At 40.4% G+C, this 21,030-nt stretch overlaps 2 protein-coding genes across 3 annotated transcripts in view; one reads left to right on the forward strand and one right to left on the reverse strand.

Moving 5' to 3' along the window:
- LOC139542909 (zinc finger protein 704-like) overlaps nucleotides 1–10,285 on the forward strand; it is a 189,023-nt gene extending 178,738 nt beyond the window's left edge. Inside the window, exons 7-9 of one of the 2 annotated variants that reach the window (XM_071348880.1) lie at nucleotides 3,940–4,062; nucleotides 4,641–4,768; nucleotides 4,881–10,285. In XM_071348880.1, coding sequence (XP_071204981.1) covers nucleotides 3,940–4,062; nucleotides 4,641–4,768; nucleotides 4,881–4,992 — 363 coding nt within the window. In that variant the 3' untranslated portion in view covers nucleotides 4,993–10,285. The remainder of the gene's footprint in view (nucleotides 1–3,939; nucleotides 4,063–4,640; nucleotides 4,769–4,880) is intronic. The other variant, XM_071348881.1, reaches the window with a different exon arrangement.
- Nucleotides 10,286–10,617: 332 nt separating this feature from the next.
- LOC139542908 (zinc finger and BTB domain-containing protein 46-like) overlaps nucleotides 10,618–21,030 on the reverse strand; it is a 166,832-nt gene continuing 156,419 nt past the window's right edge. The window contains exons 5-6 of the mRNA XM_071348879.1: nucleotides 19,038–19,213; nucleotides 10,618–17,697 (exon numbers count right to left, since the gene is read on the reverse strand). Coding sequence (XP_071204980.1) covers nucleotides 17,263–17,697; nucleotides 19,038–19,213 — 611 coding nt within the window. The 3' untranslated portion in view covers nucleotides 10,618–17,262. The remainder of the gene's footprint in view (nucleotides 17,698–19,037; nucleotides 19,214–21,030) is intronic.

Consider the following 21,030-nt stretch of genomic DNA (forward strand, 5'->3'; position numbering starts at 1 on the left):
TGAACAAGCATGGGAAACAGTGTTTAAACCATTTAAAATTAAAATCTGTGAATTTATTTGGATTTTTACAAATGATCTTTCAAAGACAGGGTCCTGAAAAGGGGACATTTCTTTTTTTGCTGAGTTTAGAACCCTTTCTACCTGGCACCAAGGAGGGTTCTACTTGGAACCAAGCAGGGTTCTCCTATGGGGACAGCTGAATAACCCTTTTGTAACCCAGAGACTGTCCAGGGATGGGTAAAATCACAACATACAATTACAAAATACCATAAAGATCAATGTATGAAAAGAAACTACAAAATACATGTATTTTAAAATACAGAAATACGTTTGCAAGTAGCCGGCCTGAACAGCAACAACATTCTCAATAACGGTTACAGAAATGTTTTACATGCTATGACTGTGATATGTTGTTGTTTATTTACTTTATTTGAATGCACTGACTATAAAGGCATCGGCATGCTTCCCAACTTGCAAATATTATGACACAATTTTGTGAAGTTTCTGTTCGTTTTGGACTTCAACAAGGGTTTTTTCATCAGTAGCCGAAATCTAAACCCATTTGTCGGTGATTGGTCAACAGTAGGGATTCTTCAATAAAGTGTTTGTTGTCAATCAACAAGAGATGTATCGTTTTCATGCACATTTTTTCACTTGATGAATACTGAACCAAACATCTTAGTTAGAAGTCAAATTTAGGGACTAAGAGCAGCAAAAACGTCAAAATTGATGACTGATTTCTTGAGTTACCTTAGATTATTTCTGACTATTTTGAGGAAATGTATACTGGCTACCGCATCTCAAGATGGACCAACAGTACTATTGCCTATTTGTAGAATATTAGTGAAAACATCAAAACTAGGAAATAACACATATGGAATCATGTAGTAACCAAAAAAGTGTTAAACAAATCAAAATATATTTTATACTTTGCCTTGATGACAGCTTTGCACACTCTTGGCATTTTCTCAACCAGCTTCATGAGAAATGCTTTTCCAACGGTCTTGAAGGAGTTCCCACATATGCTGAGCACGTGATGGCTGCTTTTCCTTCACTCTACCGGTCCAACTCATCGCAAACCATCTGATGCAGCACTCAATCACTCTTCTTCTTGGTCAAATAGCCCTTACACAGCATAGAGGTGTGTTTTAGGTCACTGTCCTGTTGAAAAACAAATGATAGTCCCACTAAGTGCAAACCAGATGGGATGGCATATCGCTGCAGAATGCTGCAGTAGGCATGCTGGTTAAGTGTGCCTTGAATTCTAAATAAATCACAGACAGTGTCACCGGCAAAGCACCCCCACATCATCACACCTCCTCATCCATGCTTCATGGTGGGAATCACACATGCAGACATAATCCGTTCACCTACTCTGCGTGTCACAAAGACACGGCGGTTGGAACCAAAAATCTAAAATTTGGACTCATCAGGCCAAAGGACAGATTTCCACTGGTCTAATGTCCATTGCTCGTGTTTCTTGGCCCAGGCGAGTCTCTTCTTTTTTTTGATGTCCTTTAGTAGTGGTTTCTTTGCAGCAATTCAACCATGAAGGCCTGATTCACACAGTCTCCTCTGAACAGTTGATGTTGAGATGTGTCTGTTATTTGAACTCTGTGAAGCATTTATTTGGGCTGCAATCTGAGGTGCAGTTAACTCTAATGAACGTATCCTCTGCAGCATCCTCTTCATCATAGCGCTTGATGGTTTTTGCGACTGCACTTGAAAAAACGTTCAATTTCCGTATTGACTCACCTTCATGTCTTAAAGTAATGATGGACTGTCGTTTCTCTTTGCTTTTATGAGCATTTCTTGCCATGATAAGGACTTGGTCTTTTACCAAATATGTCTATCTTCTGTATACCACCCATACCTTGTCACAACTCAACTGATTTGCTCAAATGCATTAAGAAGGAAAGAAATTTCACAAATTAACTTTTAACAAGGCACACCTGTTAATTGAAATGTATTCCAGATGACTACCTCATGAAGCTGGTTGATAAAATGCCAGGAGTGTGCAAAGCTGTCATCAAGGCAAAGGGTGGCTACTTTGAAGTATCTCAAATATATATATAAAAAATGGTATAGAAAGGTATTTAGTATTTTGAAAATACATAGATTTACGAAGTATCTTGTTTCAAAATACATTGGAGTGTACAGTCGTGGCCAAAAGTTTTGAGAATGACACAAATATAAATGTTCACAAAGTCTGCTGCTTCAGTTTGTATGATGGCAATTTGCATATACTCCAGAATGTTATGAAGAGTGATCAGATGAATTGCAATTCATTTCAAAGTCCCTCTTTGCCATGCAAATGAACTGAATCCCCCAAAAACATTTCCACTGCATTTCAGCCCTGCCACAAAAGGACCAGCTGACATCATGTCAGTGATTCTCTCGTTAACACAGTTGTGAGTGTTGACGAAGACAAGGCTGGAGATCACTCTGTCATGCTGATTGAGTTCGAATAACAGACTGGAAGCTTCAAAAGGAGGGTGGTGCATGGAATCATTGTTCTTCCTCTGTCAACCATGGTTACCTGCAAGGAAACATGTGCCGTCATCATTGCTTTGCACAAAAAGGGCTTCACAGGCATGGATATTGCTGCCAGTAAGATTGCACTTAAATCAACCATTTATCGGATCATCAAGAACTTAAAGGAGAGCTGTTCAATTGTTGTGAAGAAGGCTTCAGGGCGCCCAAGAAAGTCCAGCAAGCGCCAGGACCATCTCCTAAAGTTGATTCAGCTGTGGGATCAGGGCACCACCAGTACAGAGCTTGCTCAGGAATGGCAGCAGGCAGGTATGAGTGCATCTGCACGCACAGTGAGATTAAGACTTTTGGAGGATGGCCTGGTGTCAAGAAGGGCAGCAAAGAAGCCACTGGAAAAACATCAGGGGCAGACTGATATTCTGCAAAAGGTACAGGGATTGGACTGCTGAGGACTGGGGTAAAGTCATTTTCTCTGATGAATCCCCTTTCCGATTGTTTGGGGCATCCAGAAAAAAGCTTGTCCGGAGAAGACAACAGTAAAGCATCCTGAGACCATTCATGTGTGGGGTTGCTTCTCAGCCAAGGGAGTGGGCTCACTCACAATTTTCCCTAAGAACACAGCCATGAATAAAGAATGATCTCAACACATCCTCCGAGAGCAACTTCTCCCAACCATCCAGGAACAGTTTGATGACGAACAATGCCTTTTCCAGCATGATGGAGCACCTTGCCATAAGGCAAAAGTGATAACTAAGTGGCTTGTGATTGTCAATAAAAGCCTGTGACACTTATGAAATGCTTGTAATTATACTTCTGTATTCCATAGTATCATCTGACACAATATCTAAAGACACTGAAGCAGCAAACTTTGTGGAAATTAATATTTGTGTCATTCTCACAACTTTTGGCCACGACTGTAGTTTAGCCCAGTATAATACAAATGACAAAATACTCAGAAGTAATTGAAATACATATTTCAAATACATGTAACAGACATACTGGCCATCTCTGAGACTGATATGTAGCTGTCATCTACTTCCTGACGATAATGTTTTGGTTCCCCTGGTCTGTTTCTGTGTCATTAATGTCCATGAAACTGAGCTGTACACAGGCTTAATGCTGCACGCCAGATGAATAGGTTTCTTTAGAGGAGTTAGTCTTTTCTTCTACTCCATCTTCTCTCTGTGTAGTATCTATCTCCCTTTTCTTTCTGGATCATTCTTTGTCGATCAACCTTCCTCTACCTCCACTCATTCATCCCTTCTCTCACCTACTTCTCTTTCCCCCACCTTTTTCTATCTCCCCTCTCTCTCTCTCTCTCTCTCTCTCTCTCTCTCTCTCTCTCTCTCTCTCTCTCTCTCTCTCTCTCTCTCTCTCTCTCTCTCTCTCTCTCTCTCTCTCCTCCTCTCTCTGTCTCTCACTGTGTTGTGGTACTATGTTTTCCAGGCCACTGCTCCTGTGAGTATTCCTGTGTGTTTGGAGCAGGTTGGTGGGAATGATGGGATTGGGAATGGGGATGGGATCAATGTGTCCTGGCAGTCATCTCCTGTCATTTTTAAAGGCTTACCGGTGAGCAGGCTGCTTTCTCTCCTTCTCTCTTTATCCTCATGTTCTCTCTCTGTTTTATCACTCCCCACATCTCTTCTACCTTTCTCACTCTGTTGCTCTTCCACCTGTCATATTTCTCACCCTCTCATCTCCCTCTTCGCTCCACCCCATCTCTCTCCCCCATCTCTCACCTCTCTACTCCCACTCCCTTGCTCCCCCAGACCCAATGTTTTTTTCTTCTCTCTCTTCCCCACTCCTGCCAGGCTAGCTGTTTTCTCCTCCTTTCCTCTACATCTGTCTGCCTCTACCTCATAGCCCTGGAGGTTTGTCTTCTATCTAGACAGGTTGTCTTCAGGGCTGAACTAGGATCAGGTCCTCTTGTCTTCTATCTAGACATGTTGTCTTCAGGGCTGAACTAGGATCAGTCCCTCTTGTTGTCTTCTATCTAGACTTGTTGTCTTCAGGGCTGAACTAGGATCAGGTCCTCAAGATTTTTTCTGGTCAGGAAAATCTCAGGGCACTAGGTGAAAGCCGTAATGATTGCTGCTATGCTATGATTGATTGGTAGAATACCCTTTGACCTGTGCTTGCCCCTGCAGGGCCCTTTGACTCACACCCGCACGGTGAGCTTCGGGGAGAAGAGACAGCCTGCCCTTCACACACACACTACCATCAGCAAGACACCCCCCTCTACAGCCCCCCTGCCCAAATCAGCACCAGGAACCAGGTACTCAGAGTGTATGTGTGTGTGTGTGGACCCTTCCTTTGTGAGTGTATTTGTCAACTTCAAGGGAGTGTAGTGTAACGTCTAACTGTGTGTCATATCTTTGATTGCCAAGGAAACCCCGCGGAGAGGCAAAAAAGTGCCGGAAGGTGTACGGCATGGAGAAGAGGGACATGTGGTGCACAGCCTGCCGTTGGAAAAAAGCCTGTCAGCGATTCAATGATTGAACCCCACTACATCACTGGGATGGACTCTTCCTCTGCCAGAGCTTCACTGAGGTGGAGTCTTCCACTGGGGAGATGTGGGTGTTCTCCCTGATGAAGCTGCTTAGAGCACGCACTGCTTCCTCCTGACCAGCAGGGGTCTCTCTGCTTGCTTCTCTTAATCCTCAGACAGACAGCTAAACACACGAAACACAAAAACAAATGGATGAAAAAGGAAAAAAATATATAATAATTGTGTAAAAGTATATGGCTTTGGAAGCATAGGTAATCCAAAAAATGATTATTCAAAATGTGATTCAGAATGACAGTTTTGTTTTGTACTTTCTAATTTTGCATGCCTTCACTGTAGGGCAGTGGTTGAAGATTTCAGATAAGCTTTTTGGTATTGTGTACTTTCAACATGTTCTTTGCTGGTCCGAGTATCATGGAAGCTACTGTGTTTGAGTCTATAAGATCCTGAAACCACTCTCTTGTCAGCATCTTTCAATGCACCTCTGTTGACGTTTTAGAACTAAAACCAGATTCACTTTGTGGCGTATATTTGAATGGATCGTTTCAACGGAGGTGCATTGAAAGATGCTGACAAGAGATTTCAATGGTCACGTTTCAAATTTCAGCGGTCACTCTTTTGAAACGGACAGTATGTCTACCAAAGGAAAACAGACACAGAATCTCTCTAAATTCACTCAGAATTGAGATGTCGCTTTTATTAAGACGGATGTTTGTTATTCATATAACACATCACATGCTCTTATGGGAATTGAACTCAAAAATTCCAATCTCTTTGTTTGGGAAGTAAATAATGCATAGTTACACACCATAAGCTTCCTGCATCTGTTGCTTATTCCATCTTCTGGCACCAAATGTCACACTTTGATCCTTCAGATTGTTCAGCGTACATGCACCGTTTATAGTTTCTCTTCCTAGACCTCTACACGGATATGCAGCTTTCAGAAACAACACATCTTTCAACAGACCACATGTAAACTTTGTAATCACACTGTTCACTCTCATTTCTCACATTTAACAGTTTATTTTCAGTGATTAGTTCCCAAGGCAACTACTGTAGTAGTTGCAAAGTGCAATCACCAGGGTTTGGACAGTCTGGTCTTGCTTTGATTAATCACCTCTATTGTTGATTACAGTTATCAATAACAGCATCAAACCCTCCTGTAGTATTACTTGCTACTCAGTGTTCTAAAATCCATTTTCTGTGTACGTTCATAGAAATATAATGTCATTCTAGTTCTCTGTGGGTACTATACCTAGTCCTACTCAAACCTGACTCCCAGTTACTGCTCTTAACTGGTATCTAAGGGTGTTGAAATCTAAGTGTTTTTCTCAGAGGGATTATTTGTGTCCCATGAATTGTACCTGGATTCCTGATTCCACAATTATATGGATATATGGATATTTTTACACAGATCATTTTTTTAAACTTTAGCTACTTTAATTTTATTTTTGCCAGCTCTTTGAATGTAGTTTCTGCTGCCTCTCTCTCTCTCTCTCTCTCTCTCTCTCTCTCTCTCTCTCTCTCTCTCTCTCTCTCTCTCTCTCTCTCTCTCTCTCTCTCCCTCTCTCTGCTCCCAACACACTCTCTCTCTCTCTCTCTCTCTCTCCCAATACTGACTACTAGCCATGCCACAAGTTACAACAGCAGGACACACACATGCATGGTGGTACTTGTCCTCTTTCCTTAGGTTACCTTCAACCTATTCTATGACAATGGCCACAATCTATGACTTTCCATTCTTTGGCCATGTGACAAATTTGTTGTCATAGTGACATCTCCGTTCTCAGCTGATGGCAGTCACATATTCTAATTGATGTGACATTAGTAGAAGGCCATTCTAAGACAGCTGGGAATGACTGTCATTTGTTGTTATTTGGGGACAACAAACAAACAATCAAACCCACTGGATTAATTTTAGCATGCCCTGTCAGTCTTTTCCTTGATAACCATTACCAACAGATATGGTCCTGCTCATTGGCTGGTAACCCTGTCCGTCAGACATTATGTCCAGTAGTGTTTGAGAGAAGCTGGTTCTTACAGTAAGTAGCTCACTGGTCAGACTGGAGAGTAGCCCAGTATTTAATGGTCAGAAACTTCACTAAGTGCCATTGAAAAGAACATTATGAGGAAAAAGGATTTACCTAAATAAATTGCACTAACTTGCACTGCACAAAGACTTGCTTTTATACATGGATTTTATACACACAGATTTTGAAGTGAAATGAAATTTGAGGTTGTTTTATTTTGGATCGTCACTGCCTTGGTGTCAAAATGGGGTTTCAGGGATGGGGCTTCGACACCTCTTGGGTCCCCCCATAAGAACTTTTTGAACTGGTATGTTTAGTTCTGTCTGTGTGTTTGGTGTACTCAGCCCCATGGTGCCAACAATATTGCCTGGAATCGTTTGGTACTGCATAGTACAGCGGTACTTTGTGCTTCAGGGTTTCCCCTAGACTTTTCTATTGTGGTGGTGCACCAAGAAGACCCCTGAAGTCACATCTCAGATGGTCTGCCTTAACTTGGTAATATATGGGGAAACACTGGTCCAGAGGTAGCCCTCAATTAGTCGATGGTTGCTTGTTATCTTCTTAAGAACAGATAAGTCATGGTGTTTCAACACTATGGGCTTTCCTTACGTAGCATACTCAGACACCGCTTTCACAAACACTTTGTTTAGTCTTCCTTTGCCTAAAAGGCGCTTGCCTCTTTCACACTTTATTGAGATGAGCTAGTGTACAGAGAATAGGTTTTCTTTCCGGACCTGACTCTTCTCCACCAATCGAAACATCAATCTTGTGTTTGGTCCTACTGGCAGCAGATTGGCCATCCATACGTTTGAGTACTTTTCAGATCAATCTACTTTGTCGTTCTCAATCTCATTCACACCCCTATGCCTGCCACAAAACCCGCCTCTGGTATTTAATTGCACTAAAGTGGTTTTATGGGTCATTGGCCAGTGCTAATGAAGGGGAACAGTCTTTATCCACTTGCTACTACCTACATTGACAAACTGGATGAATCTAAGGAAGTCTCACCCACAGTAAGTTGACCTGGTATGGAATAGGGTAGGGTCAGGTGGGTTTGAGTGATAACTGCCATCCCTATGGCTGTTTTTAGGAGACCTGAGGTTTTGGATGGTAGAGAGAGGGCTGATTGGGTGTGTTTGGGGAACTGGGACTTTGTGATAGGTGGAGAAAGAGTGGGACAAGCAGTGACGATTATTCGAGATGGATTTGTAGTTTCAGGGCTTTCCTGTACATATGCAACGTAAAGACAACACTGAAACTTTTTTCATATATTGTTGTTTGTCTGTTAACAAAAATGAAACTTTGTAAGGTAGAATTGCTCAGATTCTTGGTGTGCGTATTTGAGAAGCTGTAGTGAATATAACATACACATATATTGCAGTTCAGGGGAAAAGTGGCTAAAAAACGTAGATGAATGTAAAACCTCCAGAAAGATGAGCTTGTTTTTTTCTTTCTTGTTGTAATGCCGCTAGTTTCTACTGCCGCTAGAACACTGTTAGTGCTCTGACAGAATGACGGCACAAACAGCACAAACTGTCATTCTGTTGACAAACTTTACATCTGCACTGTTCTTCAAGTAAATGTGTTTTTGTAAAATATTCAGTGGAAATTGTTCAAAGTAGTCCTTGTGCATAGAGTTGTATGGTTTGTTTAACTTTGCAATCATTGGTTTTGTTTGACATACATTTTAAAGTGAAAAATCTTAGTCTCAGCATAATTCTGTTATCGTGGAATTGCCCTTAACCTTCTTACATTGTGCAATGAGACGCTTTAATTCTAACAAAAACTAACTTGACCTTTTGGTGACCTTTCTGTGAGCCACCTGGTGTGATCTATTATGAATGCATTTAATGTCATGTAGGCCTTTATTTAGGCTGTTATAAGGAGTCATGAACTGTTATGAATGCTTATAGCAGGCCATATACTGCACTACTTTAATGCACCTATTGAATGTGTTTATAAAGGTGTTATGCATTTGGTAAAGTGGTCAGAACCCACTGGAAAAACACTGCTTGAATCAACGTTGTTTCCACGTCATTTCAACAAAAACATTCAATGTGATGACTTTTTAATCAACGTGGAAAACTGATTGGATTTGTAAAATGTAAGGGAATTTCGTAATTTTTTTCACCCAACTTTTAAACTAGATCCAATAACATGGTGAAATGTTTTGTTGATTTCACGTTGAATTCACGTTAGTTGACAACTCAACCAAATGTAAATAAAAACTAGACGTTGAAAGGACATCTGTACCCAGTGTATAGGAACCGTGAGCTGTTGTGAATGCTTATGGCAAGTCTTATAATACACTATGGAGTGATCGACTGTGCTATGAATGCAGTCATAATCTATTGTACACAGGCGTTTCAGAAAATGTGCTACCTACTTTTTCTGTCTCCCTGCCAAATAAGTATTTATCAGAATACATGTTGTCATTGTCTTTTGTGGGAGACAAATCACCTAGGCGGCTCGGGGATTCAAACTCGCAACCTTTCGGTTATTGGCCCAACACTCTTAACCGCTAAGCTACCTGCCACCAAATTGTACCTGTACCTTTCCCTCTCACAACTTCAGTGACTGACTCTCTTCCTCCATATATCTCCCAATCTATTTTTCTCTATTTTTTTATTTTTTTTCCCTGTCTCTCTCTTTTAAACTATCAGAATTGATTGTAGTCCCCCCTAAAGTCAATACCCAGTATATTAAGCTAACCGAGCCCTTGAAATGTGCAGAAAGAAAAACTTTATTTCCTAATGTTACATCATTCTATCCTTTGTTTGCTCGTTGAATGTCCATGTTGATGAGTCCAGCCCAGCAGCTCAGCAGCAGCAAAGCCAATGGATCTCCATTCAAATCAAATGTAACACATCGTCATCACCATGGTAGTTCCACTCAACTCTGTGCTTTTTCTTCTATCGTGCTCTTAAACAACACACCAATTTGATCTGTTTGTCTTTCTGTCACTGCTTCACCTCTATCTGTTTTTTTTTCTTTTTGTAACTGTCTGACTGTTTTTCTCTTGCTGTGCTGTGTCAGAGCATTATGGTTGGTGGGAGGGAAACATACTTTCTTTTGGTTGCTTTATTATCTTGTTCATATTGATTGATTGATTGATGTTGTCTCATTATGTCTGGTGCAGAAGTGTTTTATTGCTCATGTCTGTCTGACATGTGCTCGAGTGGATGGGTGACTTGATGTCATGATGATGATGTGATGTAAATGTGATAGAGAGAAAATAAATGCGAATGGATTGGAACATGTATTCTCATGCTTTCTCTCTCTTCTCTGTGTGTGTCTGTGTGTCTGTGTGTGTGTCTCTGTGCGTGTCTGTGTGTGTGTGTCACAAGTTTCCACTAGGTAAAGATCTATGATCAGCTTCCCCTCCCCCAATTCTAAACTTGACCATCAGTGGGGAAATTTCTAAACTGAGCCAAGATCAGTATATAGGGGCAACTTCACCCTACACCTTCATAGTTGTAAAGCCGACTGCCCTCTTGTGGAGAACAGGGGTATTACAGCTTTGAGGTAGAACCCACACAGTGGAGGTTGACAAGAACCCAACATTTACAACGCACACATTTAAAAAAATTCAGCAGCAATTTCAAAATTTATTGAGACTGATTGGTTTTGCAAATAATAGTCAAGCTAATTCCACTAAACATGAAGTTAGAAAGAGGCCTGGGTTAGCCCTTTAGGCTAGCCCTCACAACAGGACGGTAGGGAAGTTCATGTTTGGCTATAAAAACGCTCAAGTGATCAGTACTATCATATACAGAAGACCTGCTCACTTTAATCCTCCCAAACAGATCAAGGGGTTTGATTATTCAACACATCTTTGTTACAAACACAGGTTTATGATAATCGATATAAAGTCAGTATCATATTGAACAATATTCCCAACAAACAACTGTCAAGTTTCAAGTGTCTCACTTTACAAACGAAAGACACCTTGCCAAATGTGAGAGAAAATAAATAATATATATAATAACAATATAAATGTATATATATATGAAGGTATACACACATCACTCTTAGTAAAGAACAGAATCTAAAAAAAAAATGCAAGAATTTTGAAATATAGTAAAATCTAGATATAACCATATCTATGGCTTTGTGATTTGCACATGTGAATCAAGCTATACAGGCTAAATAAGGATTGCAATTTTGTACGCATCTAAGAGCAGAATACAAATATTTATCTGCTGAAAAGCAAACAGTTTTGCATGTGAAATAAACCAGTTTTGTGCAGACGCCAGAGACAGAGCTTTGGTATGACAAATGAACAAAGGCGTGCAGTTAAGACCATGGAATCAGGGCACAATGGGCTAATAAACACAGGAACAGAATCTACTGTATACTGTAACACAGTCACATAGGTCCTCAAAAACAAACAGCTGATTTGTCTCTCAGAAAAACAGTATTTTCTCAACTTTTTGCACCTGTGATTTAGATAAAATATATTTTAAAAATCTCTATCCATCAGATTTCTGTATGTCCCTATCTCTTGAAACACACCCACATCTAAAATGTATCGAGGCACATTGTTGAGGGGATTGGATGGCAAATGTTTCCTGAATTACAACCCAAGACAAGGAATAAGAAGACATGCCGGCAGGCAGGCAGGCAGACAGGTGATGATAACGATAAGGAAGTGGGTAAAAACATCTCAGTGGTCACAGGAGTCTGGAGTGGAAAAGCACTGGATGGATGTCAGAGAAATAGCCCTGCTATTCCTTCCAAATACACGGCAGCTCTTGACAATCCCTACATATTCAGCCATTAACATTCAAAATATCCACACAACATCATTCATTTTCTTTCTGAAACCTTCAAGTGATTAGAAATTGCTAATAGACAATAAATAATACTACTTAAATAAAGCTTGCCACCACACATGAGGAAGGCATCAGGAATCAGTGAAATTAAACACACACCCGAGGGTTGTTCCGTAGATACAGTGTTTAGCACTGGGACTGATGGGAATGGAAGTGTGGCAGATGGTAATGTTTGCAACCAACTGTGGCTACACAACTATAATTCCCAGAGGCACCACTGTGGCCCACTTTGTCCCTTTCCCTCATAGCATTCAGGTGCAGGTTGATGTTTATTGTAATGAATCTTGCCCTGGAGGCAGACATTAGCGATTTCCGCTAGATAGGCCAGCTGCAAAGTCAAAATTGGCTGTATCGTAAAAATGAATTAAGACAAAAACTATCTTTTTGGTCTTAATTTAAAGTTAGGGTTAGGCATTATGGTTAGCAGTGTGGTTAAGATTAGGGTTAATGTTAGGTTTAAGTTCAGATTTTCTGACTTTGTGGCTGTGCCAGCTAGTGACCACTCTGCAGCTGCCTCCAAGGCAAGATTAATGACAATAAATACCAACTTGCCGTTTAGGCACCCTACCCCAAAACATGTCTTGTAGGTCTGGAAGAATCTTGCCCTCTGTTAGGCCAGGTTGACATTTGCCTTATATTATTTACCCCTACCTAATCATTTCAGACCTACAAAAAGTGCATAGGGGTCCGGGCCAGGGGTAGATTTGGAATTGGGCCTATATTTAGGATATACAGTAGAACACAACTTTGGAAACCAGGGCAACTCGAACAATAAAGAAAAGAGGGGTTAAAGATGCGATCTTCAGCAGGTCTAGCCTAGCAAGTCACAAGGCCCTTCATATACAATGATACCGTATATATACACACAACATGTGCACTTTGAAAACTGTAAAAAAAATATAAAAAAACATGATTTCAAAAAACAACAACATCCAAACTACAACACAATTATTAGACCACAATAAATTGAAATATGTGCACCTACATCTGCACACGCACCGTTGAAACAAAAGCACTTGATACAACACATTAGATTATTTTTGGTATGATGTTAATTAATTAGTGTATGTTAGTAATATAGATGCTTGTGCCATACCATACATATGTCCAATCCATATCTAAGGCCTAGATTCAGTCAGATCAAGCATTAACAGGTGATAGCCAACACCCGCATAGCTGATGTTTTGGCGGTGTAACTGCGTTGGAGCTGTCAAATCGGTGAGCAGCTGCCTTGGATCCTTCTCATGAATCCACACCTGTCCCACTCGCATTTCAAGTTCAGAATGAAGGTGTAGTCTATATAGAAATAATGACACTCAAAATGAAAATCCTTAAACCAAATAAAGAGGATTTATGTCACCCTAATGGAGGTGTAGATTACATATCACATTCCAGTGTTCAAACTTGTAAACAAGGCTGCATGATATTTCTCTTAATGTGACTCCGTGCAGCCAATGGCCAATGGCAATGTCGCTTCAGGTATAATGCCGGGAGCTGCTTGTAGATTTGACAACTCTAGAGCCGTTCCACCTCTGACACCGACAAAGCAACCGCCATGCGGATGCCACGGATCTGATTGGACAGAGCCCTAAGAATAAATTAGCGCCTCTGATTTTTTCTTCTTTCTCTGTAAAAACCAAATACAACAGAAAAGCAGAGACTGGCATGATAGAACTGTTAAGAAACACCTTATAGCTTGCTGTCCACAAGCTTTTCGTCTAGTACAAGATATTAAATATAAAAAAGAAACACACAATAAAGCTTAGCATCCAGAACTTAATAATGATAATAATAACATCATATCATAGTTCTGACCATCATAATAATAACATCATATCATAGTTCTGACCATCATAATAATAACATCATATCTATGATATCTATCATCATAATAATAACATCATATCTATGATATCTATCATCATAATAATAACATCATATCTATGATATCTATCATAATAATAATAACATCATATCATAGTTCTGACCATCATAATAATAACATCATATCTATGATATCTATCATAATAATAATAACATCATATCTATGATATCTATCATAATAATAATAACATCATATCTATGATATCTATCATAATAATAATAACATCATATCATAGTTCTGATCATAATAATAATATCATATCATAGTTGTGATCATCATCATAATAATATCATATCATAGTTGTGATCATCATAATAACATCATATCATAGTTGTGATCATCATAATAACATCATATCATAGTTCTGACCATCATAATAATAACATCATATCATAGTTCTGACCATCATAATAACATCATATCATAGTTCTGATCATCATAATAATAACATCATATCATAGTTCTGACCATCATAATAATAACATCATATCTATGATATCTATCATAATAATAATAACATCATATCTATGATATCTATCATAATAATAATAACATCATATCATAGTTGTGATCATCATCATAATAATATCATATCATAGTTGTGATCATCATAATAATAACATCATATCATAGTTCTGATCATAATAATAACATCATATCATAGTTGTGATCATCATAATAACATCATATCATAGTTCTGACCATCATAATAATAACATCATATCATAGTTCTGATCATCATAATAACATCATATCATAGTTCTGATCATCATAATAACATCATATCATAGTTCTGATCATCATAATAAACATGTTCTAACATGAACATAATCTTAAGAAAATCAATATACATCTCACACGCTTGCACACACACACGAACACACACGTCCACATCCACACATCCACACACGCTGTGACTACAGAAGGCGTTAGACGGAGCTGAGAGAATGTCTTTATACAGTAGTACAATAATTCCACAAATGTGTGTTAATAAAGAACTTTTTGAAACGTCATAAAAGCACTCACCAGAACAGGCCACTCTCTGGGTGGCATCTTAAGCCGAAGCCTGGCTTATTTTACAAACTGAAATGAACATTATCACCAAAAAGAAAGATGAACCATTCATTAAGGTTCACTAAGATGTAAAAGTGTGCATATTCTGTATTTATAGTGAAATATAAAAAATTATAATAAAACAACAAAGGTTTTGAAGAAAGTCTGCTTCTAAACACGACCGCTGTCCATAGATACAACTTGAGATTCAAGGTAAGAAAAAAGAGATGAAATGTCCACGTAGAATAGCTCCATAGTGTGCTTGTGTTGGCATGAGTCGTGACCCATCATCATTGTGTATGTAATATGTCTCTCTCGCTCATTCTGAGAGGAAATATCTGAAGTAAAGGTTTACATTTATGTCATTATGCAGATGCTCTTATCCAGAGAGACTTACAGGAGCAATTAGAGTTAAGTGCCTTGCTTAAGGGCACATCGACAGATTTTTCACCCAGTCGGCTCAGGAGGGATTCAAACCAGCAACCTTTCGGTTACAGTCCCAATGCTCTTAACCGCTAGGTTACCTCTCGATCTGTGTCCTCTCTCTGAAAGTAGAGAATTCAGAACACTGACATCTGGCTTGATTGGTTATGTCCCTGCATAGTGTTCACTCTCACACTCTTCTTCTCTCTCAAACTTTCTCTCTCATAAGTCTCTCTCCTTCTCTCTCCAACTCCCTCTCTTGCTCAATATACTAATTCTTGTGGCTTGTTTGTATGTACATTTGCTCAACCTTTCATAATTCTCATCACAGCTCAACAGAAACACATGGTAAACTTAAGTGGCGAAAGAACCAATTGAAAGGCATAGGCAGTGAAGGCTGGTGGGAGGAGCTATAGGAGGACGGGCTCATTGTAATGGCTGGAATGGAATAAATGGAACGGTATCAAACACATCACAGACATGGAAACCACATGTTTGATTCAATTCCATTTATTCCATTCCAGCCATTACAATGAGCCCGTCCTCCTATAGCTCCTCCCACCAGCCTCCACTGGGCATAGGCTATTATAATCAGCAAACTTTGCACAAGTATTATAATATCCATATATTTATATATCATAACAGTCATGAGGACATACAGTATATCCTTAAAGGTAGGTGCGGTCACCGAGTTGTGTAGGTAAAATCAGATTGAAAATGTAAACCACGGGTTGTGAGCATTGACAGGAGTCTAGTCGACGTTAAAGTGCAAGTCTGTGGCAGTTTCACTCTGCAGGAGACAATGGGCCAACCGCTGCCTGACGGGTGCAACTTTACAATAGATAAAAGACTGTCTCAAACATGAATCGTGACTGTCCTCAAATGAATAGAAACGGTCCCCAAATTAATAGAGACTGTCCCCAAATGAATAGAGAATGTCCCCCAAATAAATAGAGACTTTCCCACAAATTAATAGACTGTCCCCAAATGAATACTGTCCCCCAAATGAATATTGTCCCCCAAAAGAATGAATACGGTCCCCCAAATGAATAAAGACTGTCCCCAAATTAATAAAGACTGTCCCCAAATGAATAGAGACTGTCCTCAAATGAATAGAGACTGTCCCCCAAATCAATAAAGACTATCCCCCAAATTAATTGAGACTGTCCCCCAAATGAATGAATACTGTCCCCCAAATGAATAAAGACTGTCCCCCAAATTAATTGAGACTGTCCCCCAAATGAATGAATACTGTCCCCCAAATGAATAAAGACTGTCCCCCAAATAAATAAAGACTGTCCCCCGACTAAATAGACTGTCCGCAAAATGTCTAGAGTCTGTCCCCCAAATAAATACAGACTGTCCCCAAAATGAATAGAGACTGTCCCTAGGTGTAGACATTGTCCCCATAATGAGTAGACTGTCCCCAGATGTAGAGACTGTCCCCAGGTGTAGACACTGTCCCCATAATGAGTAGAGACTGTCCCCAGATGTAAAGACCGTCCCCAGATGTAGAGACTATCCCCATAATGAGTAGAGACTGTCCCCAGGTGTAGTGATTGTCCCCAAAGGAGTAGAGACTGTCCCCAAATAGGACTGCATGGTAACAAGACACCACCTTGGTGTTTTCCCAAACTGTTAACGATCTGTCGTATCCATGGCAACTGTGACCACAAAAAGTCATGGTTCAAAATCAGCTAAGATGTTGAATGAGTCCTCATTGGTCCCAGTGTGATGGAGGTGAACATCTAAATCAATGGACAGACTCTGATAGGGTCCTCATCAGAAATAAACAAACTAACAAAACTTAATTTTTTCTCAATTGTTCTCTTTCCACCATGGCAGTCCTATCATCAGCACAGGGCTCAGCGTGTGTGTTTATGTGCGGTGTGTGTGTGTATGGCATCTGTCAAGGGTTTAGATCATTGTCGCGTATCGCCCACATATCCCACTCAGAGGAAGGCCCATGTACACATGGGTAAAGAGAGCTGTGTCTGCCTAAGATCCACAATAGATCCTAAATGATCCCATAGGATCCTAAGAGATCCAGCTGAAATCCTTCTCGCTCCCATTGTGCTGCTCCCCCTCTGGTGCAGAAGAGTTGCTCTCCTCCTTGTCATTATCCATGGCTCCGTCTCCCTCCGTCATCATCCCTGAGTCATCCTTCCACTTTCCTCCCTCCTCATCCCCCTCTCCCATCATCTCTCCATCCCCTTCCGTCATCATCTCTTCCTCCGCCTCTCCGTCGCCTTCGCACTCCACCTGGTCGTTGTGGAAACGGTGGTCGCTGGGATACTGCTCATCTTCGGGCGACATGCCTCCGCCTGCTTCCCGGTTGTGGTCCACGCCCCGTCCAGAACAGTCAACACAGACACCATGGCGACGGGAGCCATGTTTGATTCCAACGCTGGCTGCCGACATGAAGACCCGGCTGCAGACCTTACACACATACTTCTTATCTTTACTGTGGACCTGGAGGAGAGATACACACATACTTCTTATCTTTACTGTGGACCTGGAGGAGAGATACACACATACCTCTTATCTTTACTGTGGACCTGGAGGAGAGATACACACATACTTCTTATCTTTACTGTGGACCTGGAGGAGAGATACACACATACTTATTATCTTTACTGTGGACCTGGAGGAGAGATACACACATACCTCTTATCTTTACTGTGGACCTGGAGGAGAGATACACACATACTTCTTATCTTTACTGTGGACCTGGAGGAGAGATACACACATACCTCTTATCTTTACTGTGGACCTGGAGGAGAGATACACACATACTTCTTATCTTTACTGTGGACCTGGAGGAGAGATACACACATACCTCTTATCTTTACTGTGGACCTGGAGGAGAGATACACACATACTTCTTATCTTTACTGTGGACCTGGAGGAGAGATACACACATACCTCTTATCTTTACTGTGGACCTGGAGGAGAGATACACACATACCTCTTATCCTTACTGTGGACCTGGAGGAGAGATACACACATACTTCTTATCTTTACTGTGGACCTGGAGGAGAGATACACACATACCTCTTATCTTTACTGTGGACCTGGAGGAGAGATACACACATACCTCTTATCTTTACTGTGGACCTGGAGGAGAGATACACACATACTTCTTATCTTTACTGTGGACCTGGAGGAGAGATACACACATACTTCTTATCTTTACTGTGGACCTGGAGGAGAGATACACACATACCTCTTATCTTTACTGTGGACCTGGAGGAGAGATACACACATACTTCTTATCTTTACTGTGGACCTGGAGGAGAGATACACACATACCTCTTATCTTTACTGTGGACCTGGAGGAGAGATACACACATACCTCTTATCTTTACTGTGGACCTGGAGGAGAGATACACACATACTTCTTATCTTTACTGTGGACCTGGAGGAGAGATACACATATACCTCTTATCTTTACTGTGGACCTGGAGGAGAGATACACACATACTTCTTATCTTTACTGTGGACCTGGAGGAGAAATACACACATACCTCTTATCTAATGTATTACATTTTGAGTTTGCAACCCAATATTATACTTTATATACATCACAGAAGACTAAAATATAAAACTGTTTGACGTAGTAACATCGGATTTTGGGGGCGTTTTTTGAAATCATGTTAATTAATTATGATAAATATTAATAATATTCCACTCATGAGTCCACTAGGTAATTTGACTGTAGGAAAGGTGCTGCAGCGAACAGCATGGCTAGTGTGTGACTCAGCTCACTGCTGCACCCCGGTGGCAACTGTCTGCTACTGCACTGTACTCACCAGTGTGTGTCTCTTCATGTGCTCCCTCCTGGTGAACTTCTTGCCACAGATCTCACAGGGGTAGGGCCTCTCGCCCGTGTGGGAACGCATGTGCCTCTTCAGGATGCACTGGTGCATGGCAGAGAAACTGCAGTAGGGACACTTAAACTTCTTACGGATCACTGTGAAGTCATTCACTGTGGAGAGAGAGAGAGAGAGAGAGAGAGAGAGAGAGAGAGAGAGAGAGAGAGAGAGAGAGAGAGAGAGAGAGAGAGAGAGAGAGAGAGAGAAATGGGAGAAAGTAATAGGAAAGAGAGAGGAGAGAGAGAGAGAGAGAGAGAGAGAGAGAGAGAGAGAGAGAGAGAGAGAGAGAGAGAGAGAGAGAGAGAGAGAGAGAGAGAGAGAGAGAGAGAGAGAGTGAGAGAGTGTTAAGGCAATGTGACTTGGCAGAGTAGTTTATTTAAAGTTCATTTAAAGGTTTAAAACGTCTACATCAGTTAGATGTGCAATTTGAGTGACAGGTTAAATTGATCAAAGGTTTACAAGATTACAGAGATCAAAATTCAAAAGTGAAACATTGTTTCCGAGTTCAGGCAGACGGTGAGGCTTATATTAACCCCTGCTGTAACAAACTAAATGCTAGGCTTATATTAACCCCTGCTGTAACAAACGAAATGCTAGGCTTATATTAACCCCTGCTGTAACAAACTAAATGCTAGGCTTATATTAACCCCTGCTGTAACAAACTAAATGCTAGGCTGGAAGCAAGTGGAAATAGTGTGTGAGTTTAGATAAATACAAGAGACGATTCGGACAGCAACATGATATTCTTATGGAGACGCAGTGATCATTTTCAGATGGAACTGTTAGCAGGCATAGTGTGCTTGTGACGGCCAATACAGCACGGCTTGGAACACTGCTCTTTCAATCAGCATCCAGGATCCAAACAACTTGTTTTACAAGATACAACATCAGTACTTGTTGCATTTACAACTTGTCTAAGTCCTGTCATCAACTGATTTCAGAAAGTGTATGGCTGTGGATTGACTGCATTGTTTGAATGGAATGTTGGGATATTGGCAGTTCATTTGAAAAAATGTATGGAATAATTTCTCTAAAACTGGTTGGGTAGCTAGCTAACAAACATACAATGCAGATAAATTCTTCAAATTCATGATTTTACAGAATATATTATCACACAATATATTATCACAACCACAAACCACAAACCATGGTTGACCAACTCCCTGATCAAAATGGCTGACCTTTATCCCATCATAAGAAGGTTCATGTCCATTCCAGTATTCTAAATTCTAATTCTATGGTCTTACCAACCCCGGTGCCCACCTAAATATCAGTCAAATTTACAGTTTCCCTAGCAACTAGTCTGTCTAAACAAGAAGGTATAAATAAACAAAACACTCAAGACATTATCAACAACAACAACCAGGAAATAGTCAACAATATCCTGTTTACTCCCTGTAGAAGAGGTCCCTCTTTATTCAGGATCTAGTCTAAAGATCACATGTCAAGTAGAGAGAGACAGATATTACATTAGACACGGTAACGCTTGGATAAAGGCCTACAATAGATTTACATATCCACATTACATGATAGATCAACTCAGGATGAATTAGGCAGGGATCAATACACACACGTGAGGTCAGATACAAACGAGGAAGAGCTAAATACGTACAAAGGTGAAGTCAGGTCAAAGGGGGAGAGAGGATAGAGAGAGATTACGACACAGCAGGGTTTGGATAATTAAGCAATAAGGCCTGAGGGGGTGTGGTATATGGTCAATCTACCACAGTTAAGGGCTGTTCTTATGCACAACACAATGCGGAGTGCCTGGACACAGCCCTTAGCCGTGGTATATTGACCATATACCACAAACCCTGAGGTGCCTTAATGCTATTATAAACTGGTTACCAATGTAATTAGAACAGTAAAAATAAATGTTTATTCATACCCATAGTATACTGTCTGATATACCACAGCTTTCAGATAAGCA

This window comes from Salvelinus alpinus, chromosome 17 (assembly GCF_045679555.1).
Source record: "Salvelinus alpinus chromosome 17, SLU_Salpinus.1, whole genome shotgun sequence".
Classification (NCBI taxonomy): Eukaryota; Metazoa; Chordata; class Actinopteri; order Salmoniformes; family Salmonidae; genus Salvelinus; species Salvelinus alpinus.